The 14,503-nt window shown below is 42.3% G+C and overlaps 2 protein-coding genes across 2 annotated transcripts in view; one reads left to right on the plus strand and one right to left on the minus strand.

Moving 5' to 3' along the window:
- Window positions 1-5,290, plus strand: part of LOC114923014 (vomeronasal type-2 receptor 26-like) — a 16,272-nt gene extending 10,982 nt beyond the window's left edge. The window contains exons 4-6 of the mRNA XM_029285365.1: window positions 586-813; window positions 3,873-3,999; window positions 4,374-5,290. Coding sequence (XP_029141198.1) covers window positions 586-813; window positions 3,873-3,999; window positions 4,374-5,290 — 1,272 coding nt within the window. The remainder of the gene's footprint in view (window positions 1-585; window positions 814-3,872; window positions 4,000-4,373) is intronic.
- A 4,392-nt stretch (window positions 5,291-9,682) lies between these two features.
- LOC107293294 (vomeronasal type-2 receptor 26-like) overlaps window positions 9,683-14,503 on the minus strand; it is a 12,479-nt gene continuing 7,658 nt past the window's right edge. Inside the window, exons 3-4 of the mRNA XM_015822443.1 lie at window positions 11,054-11,180; window positions 9,683-10,584 (exon numbers count right to left, since the gene is read on the minus strand). Of these exons, the coding sequence (XP_015677929.1) occupies window positions 9,683-10,584; window positions 11,054-11,180 (1,029 nt within the window). The remainder of the gene's footprint in view (window positions 10,585-11,053; window positions 11,181-14,503) is intronic.

Below are 14,503 nucleotides of genomic sequence, written 5' to 3' on the forward strand. Positions count from 1 at the left end.
TGCCGGATTATGTAACTCATTAAAGGATTCTTTAAGGTAATTATGCCTAAAAGTTCTCTGAAAAGTTATTTCTTTCGGAACATGACAAAGAGTCCCTGCAAATTTTATTCTGCTAGTCATTGCAAACTATAAGGGGCAGTGCTCATCTCCATTTCATTGAGCCAGTACTGCCTAAAGACATTTCCATGGTCATGTGGCCAGCATGATGTCATCTTCCCATCAAAGTGGTACCTATTTATCTACTCGCATTTGCATGCTTTCGAACTGCTAGGTTGGCAGGAGCTGGTGGCGAGGATGGGAGCTCACCCTGTCATATGGTGCTCAGGTCTCAAACCTGAACTGCCTGATTTCCAGTAGATAAACCCAGCTTCTTAACCACTGAGCCACCACACTGCCCTATAGGTTGATTATATCTATCCCAAATTCTGAAGGCAAACTCAAACATTCAGAATGAAACCATCCCTTTTGTACACAAATTGATTTGTAGAGATCTGAAACCATTAAAGATTCAGATGTGGTATTTCCATGACTAAGATAACAAAACTGATAATGTGTCTTCTACATTGTTCCATCTTATCTCTGTAGCTCCACCCTTTCCTGAAGAACCCCCAGATCTACAATAACACCATGGAAGGAATGTATGCAGATGGAAATGGAAATTTGATAGCTGACTTTGACATCCTGAGCTGGGTGTGGTTTCCTAATAGGTCAGCCACTAGAATGAAATTTGGAAGTCTAGCAAGAGAGGAATCTGCCAGAGTCAAATTCAGCATCAACAAGGAAGCCATGGTGTGGTCCCAATGGAACAACCAGGTGAAGTACAACAGAATACCAGAGTTGGAAGGGATCTTGGAGGTCTTCTAGTCCAAGGCTTTTCAACCAGTGGTACAGGTACCACCTGTGGTACATTGGCACCTGGCAGGTGGCACGCGACCATCCTAGAAAAGTGGTAGTGGGGGAGGGGAATGAGCTGAACCGGTGGCAGCACCACACAAGCCTGAGCGAGAGATGGGTGGAGCTGCAGGGCTGTCAGGGCTCAGCGGAAGCGCCAGGATCAGTGCCAGGCTCTAGCTGGAGCTCGGCGCTGATCCTGGCGCTTCTGCTGAGCCCAGAAGAAGCACTGATTAGGATTTAGGATTTAGGATTTATTTCATTTATACCCCGCCCTTCTCCCGGAGGACTCAGGGCGGCTTACAGCCAGTTAAAACAATTACACAAAATACAAATCTAAGATAAATTAAAAATAAATATTCGAATCGGCCGCACTACTAAAATTTAATTAAAACCAATTTAAAATTACCCCTAGGCCAGTCCTGCCTGCTNGATCTCTGGGGGCAGCTCGTTCCAGATCAGCTGGAATGTTGCAGCATCTCCAGAGTCTTGTGATTTACATTCAGATGCTTGGCAACTGATTCATATTTATGATGGTCACAGTGTCCCAGGGTCATGTGAAGTGACCAAAACCTGCTGCAACCACCCAGCAGATGGGGGGGGAATAAAAACCAAAACCAAATAAAAACCAAACACCCCACACACACCACCCCCGCTGCCAATCCTCAACAAAAATCCTCACAACAATAAAAACCTCAGACAGGAGGAAGAGTGCCGCCGGGTGGGCAGGCAGGTGTCTTGCTCAGCTGTGGCTTGAGGGGTACTTTTTCAGTGCAATTGTAACTTCGAACAGTCACTAAGCGAACTGTTGTAAGTCAAGTACTACCTGTACTTGACATCTTACTAGGCGACTGGTGGTACTCGGATATTGCCATATCCTAAAAGTGGTACAATGGGTGAAAAGGTTGAAAAGCCCTGTTCCAGTCTAACACCCTGCTCAAGCAGAAGACTCTATACTATTTCAGACAATGGCTGTCCAATCTCTTCTTAGAAACTTCAAGTGTTGGAGCACCCACGATTTCTGAAGGCAAGCAGTTCCACTAATTGTTCTAATTGTCAGGAAATTTCTCCTTAGTTCTATGCTGCTTCTCTTCTTGATTAGTTTCCATCCATTGGTTCTTGTCCTGCCTTCAGTTGCTTAGGAGAATAGCTTGATTCTCTCTTCTTTCTGGCAGCCCCTGTCCCCAGATTTTCTTTGTTGCCTTTCTCTGCATTCTTTCTAGAGCCGTGGTGGTGAACCTATGGCACGCATGCCAAGGTAGCACGCAGAGCCTCTCTGTGGGCATGCGTGCCGTAGCCCCAGTCCTAGGCCTGCAGCTGGGTTTTATAAAACCTTTTCAGTTTAGGTCTCTGCCACCATGTGCAAAAAAAAAAAGGGTTCAATCAATCAATCAATTTCAACTTCTCGCGGGAAAAAAAAAGATCTCGCAAAGTTGGAATTGATTGATTGAACTTTTTAGTCCTACCCAGTCTGCTGTTTCCACTGCAGCCACGCCCACCCAATGGGCCACGCCACCCAATGGGCCACACCTAGCTAATTGGCCACACCCACCCAATGGACCACGCCCACCCAGCAATCGATGATACATAAGTGGGTTTTGGGTTGCAGTTTGGGCACTCGGTCTCTAAAAGGTTCACCACCACTGTTCTAGAGTCTCAACATCTTTCTTTTTAATCATGACAACCAAAACTGAATGCAATATTCAAAGTGTAGTCTTACCAAGGCATTATAAAGTGGTACTTCACTTTAAGACAGTGGTTCTCAACCTGTGGGTCGGGACCCCATTTGGGGTCGATCGACCATTTCATGGGGGTCGCCAAGCAAGGCTGTCCGCCATTTTTTTCCCCTTTTCCGGCGGGTGCCTTACCTCCCTTGGGCTGGGCCAGCTGGTAGTCGGCCTGCTCCGTCTCTGCCGCTTGCCAGCTACGCCTCGGCCGGCGCAGGGGGCGGAACCACGCATGCACAGCGCTCCCGGGCAGGGAAAGTCCTCGACTTACGACCGGTTGGGTAGTCCTCGACTTACGACCGGTTTAGTCCTTGACTTACGACCGGTTTAGTCCTCGACTTACGACTGGTTGGGGTCGCGGCATTAAAAAGGTTGAGAACCACTGCTTTAAGAACTACCTTAAAGAGGTACTTCCCTTGAAGAAGTAACACTTCAAGAAAAAGATCTCCTATCTCTTTGGTTTCATCTAACAGCTCAGTTAGCGTCTTCTCTCTTCTCAAACTAAGTATCAGACTGATTCTTTGTGTTCTTTTCATTCAGTCCTAGCAAAATGGACAAGGTCTTTTTATTTATTTATTCCAATTTCTAAACTGCCCATCTCCCTCAAAAAGGCGCTCTCTACAGGGTTTAGGTTTCTTTCCAAAGAACAAAGGCAAAAATAACATAGGGGTGGAGGAAATGGAGGCAGGCTTTAATAGGAAGGGAGAAGTAAAGCCTTCTAATACAGCCTTTCTACTTTGATTGAGTAAAGATTGATATTATGTGCCATAAGTCACTGTCAGCATCAGCTCTTAGGGATGGCACAGTGGTTAGAATGCAGTATTGCAGGCTACTTCTGCTGACTGCTGGCATAATATGGTCCTAAGGAAGGAAACTTCCAGAGTTTTCCAGAACATTCCATTTCTGGAATGGTTAGTTTTGCACATAGCAATAACACTTTCACTTATAATCCACTTCATAGTGCTTTACAGCACTTTCTGAGTGGTTTATAGAGTCAGCATATTGCCCCCAACAATCTGGGTCCTCATTTTACTGACCTCGGAAGGATGGAAGGCTGAGTCATGAGTCAACCTTGTGCCAGTCATGATCGAACTGCTAGCAGTGAGCAGAGTTAGCCTGCAATACTGCCCTTTAACAACTGCGCCACCACAGCTCATACCTATTTTGGTACTGACCCCCTTCCAACTCTATGTCTCATTTCATAGCTGATCAGTTGCGCAAATGCTTCTGAATGCCAATTCTCTTCATTTTCAGCTCTGGCCTTACTCCCGGTGTGTGGAGGCTTGTCAGCCTGGATACTACAAGGTGGTCCAGGAGGGAAAACCAAGTTGCTGTTATGACTGCATCCCCTGTGCAGAAGGGAGCATCTCCACTCAAGAAGGTGGGTGACTAGAGTCAGGGCAATCTTTGGGAAAGGAGCAAAGGTTCCTAGAAATCTCTTCCTTGAAACTTTTTTTGTCACTGAGATATTTTTTCTCTCTTTTCTCCCTCTTCCCTACATTTAACGGTCTCACCTTTTGCTCCCAACTGTCCTCCAAAGATGGGGAAAGGCAAGATAATCTTCCAGGAGCCATGATTTTTTGGCAAATAAAACATCTTTTCCTTTAAACTCTGCCCCTTTTTCACCCAGCTATCTTTTCTCCCTTTATCAACTTTGGCTACTTATGCAGATAAGTACACACACACACACACACAACTCCTTCTTTCCTCCACACCCAGATACACAGTGTTATTCTATTACTTGTCCTTTTGCAGATGCAGACCACTGCACCAGATGTCCAGAAGATCAACATCAGAACAAGAACCGAGATCAATGTATCCCCAAAATCATCACCTATTTGTCCTATCAGGAGAATTTGGGGGTCATCCTTACCTCCTTTGCCGTCTTCCTAATCTTAACCTCAAGTTTTGTCTTGGGAATCTTCAATAAATATGGAGAAACTCCCATTGTCAAGGCCAACAACCAGGATCTCTCCTATGTTCTCCTGGTCTCCCTACTGCTTTCTTTCTGCATCTCCTTCCTTTTCATTGGTCAGCCAAGGAGAGCCACTTGCCTTCTTCGACAAACAGTCTTCAGCATCATCTTCTCAATTGCCGTCTCTTCTGTCTTGGCCAAAACGATCATGGTGGTGCTGGCTTTCCTAGCCACAAAGCCAGGGAACAGAGTGAGGAGATGGTTGGGGAAAGGTTTGGCCAATTCCATCGTCCTTTCCTGTTCTAGCATCCAGGTCATTCTTTGTTCCATCTGGTTAGGAGTCTTTCCCCCATTCCCTGGTTCTGACATGCATTCACAGTCTGGAGAGATCATTCTGCAATGCAATGAAGGCTCCACTGTCATGTTTTACTGTGCTCTCACCTACATGGGCTTCCTGGCCACCATCTGCTTCATGGTGGCTTTCCTAGCCAGGAACCTTCCTGGGGCCTTCAATGAAGCCAAGCTGATCACCTTCAGCATGCTAGTCTTCTGCAGTGTCTGGATATCCTTTGTACCCACCTACTTGAGCACCAAGGGGAAATACATGGTGGCTGTGCAGGTCTTCTCCATCTTGGCTTCCAGTGCTGGCCTGCTGGGATGTATCTTCATCCCCAAATGCTACATTATTTTACTAAGACCAGATCTAAATACAAAAGAGCAGCTAATATTGAAAAATGAAATAGGAAGCCAATTCTGATGTAATTTTCTTGCAGTATAATTCCCACCCAGTGTTTTAGATCAGGGCTTTTCAACCTTTTCACCTGTTGTACCACTTTTAGGATATGGTAATATTCAAGTACCACCTAGCAAGGTGTCAAAAACTTGACCAAAAAAAGAAAAAAAGTGATAAAGTACAGGTAGTCCTCGACTTACAACAATTCGCTTAGTGACTGTTCAAAGTTACAATGGCACTGAAGTGACTTGTGACTATTTTTCACACTTATGACCATTACAACATCCCCAAAGTCATGTGATTTATATTTAGATGCTTGGCAACTGATTCATATTTATGATGATCACAGTGTCCCAGGGTCATATGATCCCCTGTTGCAACGTTTTGACAAGCAAAGTCAATGGCAGGGCTGCTGGTGGCCAAGTGCTAAGGTAGTACTTCCTTCAGACCATCTCTCTCTCTCTCATTCCAATCCCCCTTCCCCCCCCTCCTTCCTGTTTCCCTCCCTCCCTCCTTCCCTGCCTCCCTCTTTCTCATTCCCATCTCCTTCCTTCTGAAGGAAGAATTTGAATCCCCCCCCCCATATTTTCCCTCTTCCATATATTTATCAAACAAGGAAAAGCATCCAGAGACAGAAAAGACAAGCTGCTGAGGAAACTAGCTTAAAAAGGTGCATTCCCCTTTAAGCATTAGCTACTGGCTAGAAAGGAACGTCAAGGAGCCGGCTGGCACTTTTTTCCTTAAGTGCCAGCCGGCTCCTTAACGTTCCTTTCTAGCCAGAAACTAAGGCAGCCTCCCCAAATGGCTCCATTCATAAGTAAACGAATGCTGCAGGAAAAATCCATTCAGGACAAAAATACTTCAAAATCCCTTGCAGCAAAACTTACAGCTAACAATAGCAGAGCAATAGAATTAGAACTCAAAATCCAACATGGGACATCAGCCATCAGCCACAATAGAAATTGCCAAACACTCCTTAAGAACACAAAGCCCACATTGCACAAATCCCAGAACTTCAAAGTCACAAAATCACATAAGAATCCTTCCACTCTCCCGGTTTGTTGTTTAACTGATCCAGAACCAAACTGCTGAAACGGCACTTCACTTCTGCCAAAAAACATCTCTCGAGCAGCCAGAGCAGCCAGCTTCCTCTCACCTATTTCAAATGGCGACGCTCCATTTTATTTTTTTTTCTCTTAAAGGTATAGCCTCCTGGCTGGAAATCAAGCCCCCTGCTTTTCCTTCCAACACCTCCTTCCTTCCTTCCTCCCTCCCTCCTTGCCTCACCTCCAGCCAATGCTGCTTTCTTCATTCCTCATGGAGGGTGACCCCTCCCCCACTGCATTTCTTGCCTGTTTGTTGCTGCTGCCCGTGTGCACACCTGGCACGGATGGCTGCCACAGAAGTTGTAGATCGGCTCCCGGCCGGCCTGATTGATCTCCTCTCCTCTCTCCCCCCCTCCCCCATCCTCCTTCTTTTCCCTTCGGTGCAGCTCCAGCTGACTCCTCTTCCCAAGGCTGTGTCTTTTTTTCTCTCCCTCTCCTGCCCAAACTGACTCCTTTTATAGCCTCTCCTGTCTCTACCCCCTCTTCCTCCTTTCTCTTCCGGGTGTGCCAGAAGTGCTGATCCTGGGGCCTTTGCCTCACCCCAGCCACCCTGCAGCTCCCGAGGACTCTTTCAGGGCAAGTCTTGCACTGCGCCGCTTTGGCTCATTCCCTACCCCGCTACACCTGGCTGGGTTGAGCAGGGCCGCATACTACCTTCCATGTGCCTATGTACCACTGGTGGTACGCATATCACTGATTGAAAAACCCTGAGCTAAAGTACTACTAATTACTTTGTTCCACTAAGGAAGAACCTGAACTGTCATTAGACCAATGTGAACTGCTTTGGCTTGGATGTCCCCAAATTTTCTGTGTGCAAAACCTGAACCTGATCTTCTGAAGATTGCATGGTGGTACACACTTGTCAATGTCATAGGACTGAAAAGACAATGGCTTTTTTCTCTTTCACCTTTGAGCTTCCATTCAACAGCATGCTTCATAGCACTTCATGGCTATTGCCCATTGATTATTTTTGATTCCATAAATATTTCTTTATCTATTTTATAACCATGCAACTTAGGCCTTGACCAAGTACAGTAAAAAGATATTTTGAAATATAGTCACAACTTGACCCATTATGCTTTGGCAGCTCATCGGCTCCTATATATAAATCACAACATCAGATTCATTTTCTTCTGTGAAGCAATTGACTGCAGCAGCATCCAAGGCCCTTCTCTCCCCATAGCTGTCTTGCAAATGAGTGCCACAACCGGGCAGGTTCAGAGGACAGAAATCTGACTGCCAGCACAGAGCACCAGCTTACCTACCCACCAAAGTGGTACCTATTTTATCTGCAATTAATCAAAAGGGGGCACTCAACAGTTAGGCACCCTGCTGAGCTGGTCATTTCTTCTCACTTATTTACTATATAAACTGGTTTCCAGCTTAATTCCCATTGCAGTTACACAGAGGAAAGGACTTTTGTTTGATGTCCAGTAGCCTTTTCAAAAAGCACCTTTGGGATCATTTGTTTATTATGAATGGGATCTCTGGTATCCTGAAAGGAATGTTAACCTGAATGGGCTGTCACCTTTCACCACTTTCATCCTCTACTGAAGAGGTGGGAAACGATAGACCCTTTATGACTTCTGGGCTTCAACTCGCTGGCTCAGGAATTCTGGAAGTTGAAGTCCACAAGTCATAAAAGGGCCATCATTCTGAACCCCTGCTCTACTGTCTGTTAGATACAGATATTCAAACAGAAAATAATAACCCAATTAAACAATTACCAAGGAGAAAACCATACCCCCAGACCTACTGCATATCACAATTATAAGAAAAGCCTTTTTCAGTGAAGTGGAAATTCTGGCAGACATCAAAGTGTTGCATAATCATTTCTCTTCATTAGAAAATCATGACTTCCGGTTTTGACATCGTGGCGATGCAGGCACAAGAAGACGGGGTTCCGTCTTTCGTGTTTGGTTTCGCCCTGCTGCGGGACCCTCAAAAGGGTCAAAAGTCGCCCATAAAGGCGGCAAGCAAGGAGGGGACTCTTGTTGATCATGGGGGGCAGCCCTCCCATTTGATTCGAGGAAGCCCTCCAAACCAGTGGGGGGAAAGACTGGCTGCTTTCATGTAGCTAGTCCTAAGCGGCTGACAACAGAGGTCAACAAGCATTACCAAGCAACTTTACAGCAATGCGGATGAAACTGAGTGAGACCTGATCCTTTCTTTATGATTTTAAGAGCTCTTTCTGAAAATCTGCCCAAAGCATTCCCCTTAATGAAAGAGAGAAAGGGAATTTCCACCCCGTTCCCTCAGAAAAGAAAAGCAGTGAATTAATTATTTGGGTAAAATGGCAAAACCCATAAGACCTATTTGGAATTATTATATACATACAGCTTGAAAATTTGGGGACTAAAAGTGTTTTTAAGATTTTATTTTTTTTAAAGAAAATGACTTGAAAAGTTTACAATATAAGTCCTGGATCTAAAAACTGAAAAGCGGCATTGATGAAATCTAGTGGTGAATTATGGCACTACAACTTATTTATGCCTAAAAAAACCTGACTTGAAGCCCAGAATTAGATAAGACTTTGGCTGGCCTTGGAAGCTTTTACCACTGAGAATTTCAGCTGAAAAAAAAGGAACAGGCTTGGGGGCTGCTTATCTGGGTGGCAGAGATGATAAATATTCTAAATCTGGCCTCTCTGAATTTTGAACATAAATACTGATTTTCAGAACTGTATTGTGGAATTATTTTCTTGTAGAAGAAACATATGGAACACTTTGGATTATAAATCTTAATTGTTGAACAACCTTCAATGGTTCTTTTTTCTCCCTGGACAGAAAGAATATATTTCTTACTGGACAGAAAAATTTGAATTTTACCTATATCTGCTTAGGGGAGACTCAGGAATGGACAGTTAGATGGATAAATCTATAAACACTACTTATTAAAAAAATAAAAAATAAATAAAATGGATGTTCTATACTCAGCATTAAATAGTAAAACATCTTTAACATCTATTCCCACTAGCCTTAACTTGCCATATCACCAAGAAAATAGTCTTTAATGTAATCTAAAACTATGTCAGAACATCTCTAGTAACATCTCTGACCTGGTTTCAGAAATTTTATTAATGTCATTGATGATACTTATGATTTAACATGAATTCAGATTGTGGCAATTGAAGGATATGATTATTTTAAATATTTTGAGTTGTTTTAGCAACTTTACTACTCAATTATTATAATACAAATTTCACATGGAATGAAGAAAGATAAGCTACAACACATAAAACATTACTTCAAAGTATGTGATTTTATATTGAATGTAAACTGTACAAAAATAAACACCAACATCAGGAGACCTAATGATTTTTTATCATCAGATTTTCTTTGGTGTTCATGGCAGGTCTCAGGATAATAATGTAGCATTTGGGGATAAAGATGCAGACTAGTAAACCCAGGCTGGAGGCCAGGATGGAGAAGATCTGCACGGCTACCATGTATTTCCCTTTGGAGCTCAAGTAGGTGGGTACAAAGGAGATCCATACACTACAAAAAACCAACATGCTGAAGGTGATCAGTTTGGCTTCATTGAAGCTCCCTGGCAGCTTTCGAGCCAGAAATGCCACCAAGAAGCAAATGGTAGACAGAAAACCCATGTAGCCAAGGGCAGTGTAGAACATGGCAACTGAGCCTTCGTTGCACTGCAACAAGATGTGTCCTGGATGGGAATGAAAGTCAGAATCTGGGAATGGGGGAAAAATTCCAAGCCATATCATACAGATGCCTACTTGAATACCAGAGCAGGATAAGACAATAAAGTTGGCCAGATTCTTCCCCAGCCATTTCCTCATGCTGCTGCCTGGCTTTGTGGCCAGGAAGGCCACCACCACCATTACCGTCTTGGCCAGCACAGAAGATACAGCAACTGAGAAAACAATACTGAAAATGGTTTGTCGAAGAAAACAAGTCATTTTTATGGGGCGACCAATGAATAGAAGAGAAGTCAAGAAAGAAAGCAGGAGTGAAACCAGGAGGATGTAGGTGAGTTCACAGTTGTTGGCTTTGACTATGGGAGTTTCTCGGTATTTAATGAAGATTCCCAGAATAAAGGCAGTGATCAGGGACAAAACAATGGCAAAGAAAGCCAGGATGACTCCCAACAATTCCTCATAGGATAAGAAGCTTATACTTTTAGGGACACACTGATCTCGCTTCTTATTGGAATGATGGTCATCTGGACACTTTTCACAGTGGGCTGCATCTGAAAAAAAAATTGTTAGCATGTATCTGTTTCTGCAGCTGTAGGAGCATGAAAACCACAACAGAAATCATTTTTCATTTTCAAAAATCATTTTCAAGGAATAATATAATATTTCTGCCCAGAGATATCCATATGACACAACATTTGTTAAAATAGTCAACATTCTTTTTTAAAGGCTGAAGATAAATGTGATTAACAGCTCTCAAAGACTTGTCCTCTTGCCTGAAACCAAACAAGAAAATTACAACTCAGTAGAAATCAGCAACCTTTCATTATTTATTTTAATGCTCACATCATCATACAAAATTTGGTGATAGTGCCCAAACTTTGAAAAGTTTGTGGATGCCTTCAATAAGTTTAATGTTTTTCTTGCTTCTTTATCAAATACCCCCCAAAAGCAAGAGAGAATATTGATTGTATCCTGATTTTTTCTTTCTTTTCTTTTTCTTTTTGGAGCCACCTACTGTACCTTCTTGCACAGAGAATGTTCCTTTCATGCACAGAGAACAGTCGTAGCAGCAAACTGGTGCTCCCTCTCTCACAAGCTTGGCATAACCTGGGGAGCAACTTTCTGTACATCTTGAATAAGGCACCGTCTAAACATAAACAGAAAGATTAGTCAGGGCAATATATGAATTAGAAGGGTTTACTGAAATCAACTGGTTTCCAGAAGCTCAGAAGCACACTGAGCAAAATCAGTCAAGGACTGGTGGCACGGGCTTTAATTACTCTGCTTGCAAGTGGCAAATGAAAGGTCATTCTCTTTCTCTATCAATCTCTATTGTAGATGCCAAAACAGACTCATTGCCTTATTCTTCTTTCCAAAGGAAAGCAGTTTCATTGCAAAAAGTTTTTCTCCTTAGAGCATTTCTGAGAATGCTATAATTTTTTTCCCCATCTTTGCTTTCTCAGGAAACCTCCAAAATTTAGCTTTCTCTTGAGTCCTTATTTTTCTCTCTTACAATTGATCATTGTATCATTATATGTAAATGACTTTTTTAGCTGCCCTCATTTCCCTCACCACATTCTTAATGACATCTTTCTCTTATGCAGTTCAGTGGGCTCAGCCCTTCATATTCTGGATTTTCTCCCAATGGTGCTTTTTCAAAAGACATCTGATCTTTGTTTTCCCTTGAAGATATTTCACTTTTCATCTCAGAAGCTTCTTCAGTTCTTACTGAATTGTGGAGGATGAAAGGATTTATATTCCTTGCAGTCATCTGGTCATTAGCTGTCTTCTGAAAGTTGTTAAGGCTACTTGGAGAGTCACCTGAATAGTGCAAATGAGTGTGGAACCTTCTTGGAACTGCTGAATCTATGTCCTGTTTACAACATTGTCCTTTCAGCAGTTCCAAATCCTTCCATCCTCTACCATTCAGTCAGAACTGAAGAGGTTTCTTGTAAGAGAAGCGAAATGTCTTCAAGGAAAAATAAACTCCAGGTGCCTTTGGAAAAGCATCTTTGGCACAACAATGACCTGGATGACTGAGAATCTCCATAGACATTTTGGATTTTCTCTTATTGAAAATAAGATGATTTGATATACTGTAAATTATGGCTTCATATTCCTGTTTAATAATGTAGATTGCAAATCCCATAATACAATCGATGATACAGCGGGTTCCAATGTGTGATAGATTATTGAAAAACCTCTAAAATAAAATGATATCTAATAAATTAATGAGAGTTATTTGGAAGTCATCTCAATTGACCTCAATAAGTATTATTTCTGAGCAGAAAAGTTTGCACATATGGAGGTAAATAGAAGAGCAAAAACCAAGCAGCACCAACTACTTTGTTAAATAATGTTGGCCATTGAATGGCACTCTGATTGATGGAAATCTTGACTTCTGAGGAGGCTTCTCTTTCTACACTCCCAATTTTCACCCCTGCATCAGACTTTTCCCAAAATGATGTCCAGTGCATGATATCAAAGTCACCAAGAGGAACTCCATTTTCATCAAAATAAATCCCATCTCTGGAAATATTGTGATGTTGGAAGTTTCTCAGGAACCTATGAAGCTGCAGAAACAGAGAAAAAAACATTACAAATTGAGCCTTTATTCAATGTTTTTCGTGCTATTATTCTGGATTGGAAGTACTCTGAATAATTCAACCTTGTCAGATCACCACTACAGTCTGAAAAAGATTGATTCAGCATTTCATGGGAAGCTTCTCTCATCATTCTCCAGGGCTCCACAGCTCTTTTTCAGATATTTATCTCACATTCTTGAAAATGTGGGATAGACAATGCCATCACCAGGTGGGTTTGTAACTGGCTGACAAATCGTACTCAACATGTAATCCTCTAGGGAACTACATCCACATGGAGGGAATAAGCTGTGGGGTACCCCAAGGTTCCATTTTAGGCCCAGCACTCTTTTATGAAAAGATCTAGACAATGGAATTGAAAGAGAACTCATCAAATTTGCAGATGATACTAAACAGTCAGGAATAGCCATCCCCCCAGAAGACAAGCCCAAGATCCAAAAAGATCTTAACAGAACACTCGGCCCTATCTAACAAAATGAAATTCAACATAGATAAAAGTAAGGTTTTTCACTTAGGCAAGAAAAACTAACTGTATAGATATAGACTAGGTGAAACTTGGCTTAATGCCAGTAACTGTGAGAGGGATCTTGGAGTCCTAGTGGACAATCACTTAAATATGAGGCAACAGTGTGTGGCAGCAGCCAAAAAAGCCAATGCAATTTAAGCTGCATTAATGGAAGGATAGAATCAAGATCATGTGAAGTTCTAGTATTGCTTTACAAAGCCTTAGTAAGACCACACGTGGAATACTGCATTCAGTTCTGGTCATCATTATTTAAAAAAGATGTTGAAATTCTGGAAAGAGTACAGAGAAGAGCAGCAAAAATGTTTAGGGGGCTGGAGGCTAAAGCATACAAAGAACAGTTATAGGAATTTGGTATGTCTAGTCTAAGGAAAATAAGGACTAGGGGAAACATGATAGCACTATTCCAATATTTGAGGGGCTCCTAAAAAGATAAAGGGGGTCAAACTATTTTTCAAATCACCACTAGGCAAGACAAAAAACAATGGAGGAAATTAACCAAGGAGAGATGCAACCTAGAACTAAGGAAAAATTTCCTAACGGTGAGAGCAATCAACCAATGGAATAGTGGGTGCTCCATCACTGGAGGCTCTGAGATCCCTTCCAACTCTATTATTCTATGTTTTATGTTCTATGTTTTGTTGTTTCACAATCACAGCCCCAACTGAGATAAGACCACTTGGAGATATGGAAAAACTTGTAATGGGAGAAGATGGAGAATACAATTTTACCATCAGTCCTGATCAAGATGAAGTTAGTGGAGCTTAACTTTGGGCTAGGAATGCAACAAAAATTGCATAGTAGTAGTAGTAGTAGTAGTAGTAGTAGTAGTAGTAGTAAAGTTGGAAGGGAACTTGGAGATCATCTAATCCAACCCCCTGCTCAGGCAGGAAACCCTATACCATTTCGGACAAATGGCTGTCCAGTCTCTTCTTAAAAACTTCCAGTGTTGGAGCATTCACTGCTTCTGGAGGCAGGTTGTTCCACTGGTTAATTGTTCTAACTGTCAGGAAGTTTCTCCTTAGTTCTAGGTTGCTTCTCTCCTTCATTAGTTTCCATCAGTTGCTTCTTGTCCTGCCTTCAGGCGCTTTGGAAAATAGCTTGACTCCCTCTTCTTTGTGGCAGCCCTTGAGATATTGGAACACTTATTATTATTATTATTATTAATTTAATTTATATACCGCCCTTCTCCCGCAGGACTCAGGGCGGTGCACAGCATATTAAAACAAGTACAAATACAAAATACAAAAAATATAGACCCCTATAAAACCAAATTAAAAACCAAATATTAGAAGCTGTTATTCCTATTAAAATTATTCTTAAAATCATCCCTAAGTAAAATCC

This window comes from Protobothrops mucrosquamatus, unplaced genomic scaffold, assembly GCF_001527695.2.
Source record: "Protobothrops mucrosquamatus isolate PMUCROS unplaced genomic scaffold, P.Mucros_1.0 scaffold1569, whole genome shotgun sequence".
NCBI lineage: Eukaryota > Metazoa > Chordata > Lepidosauria > Squamata > Viperidae > Protobothrops > Protobothrops mucrosquamatus.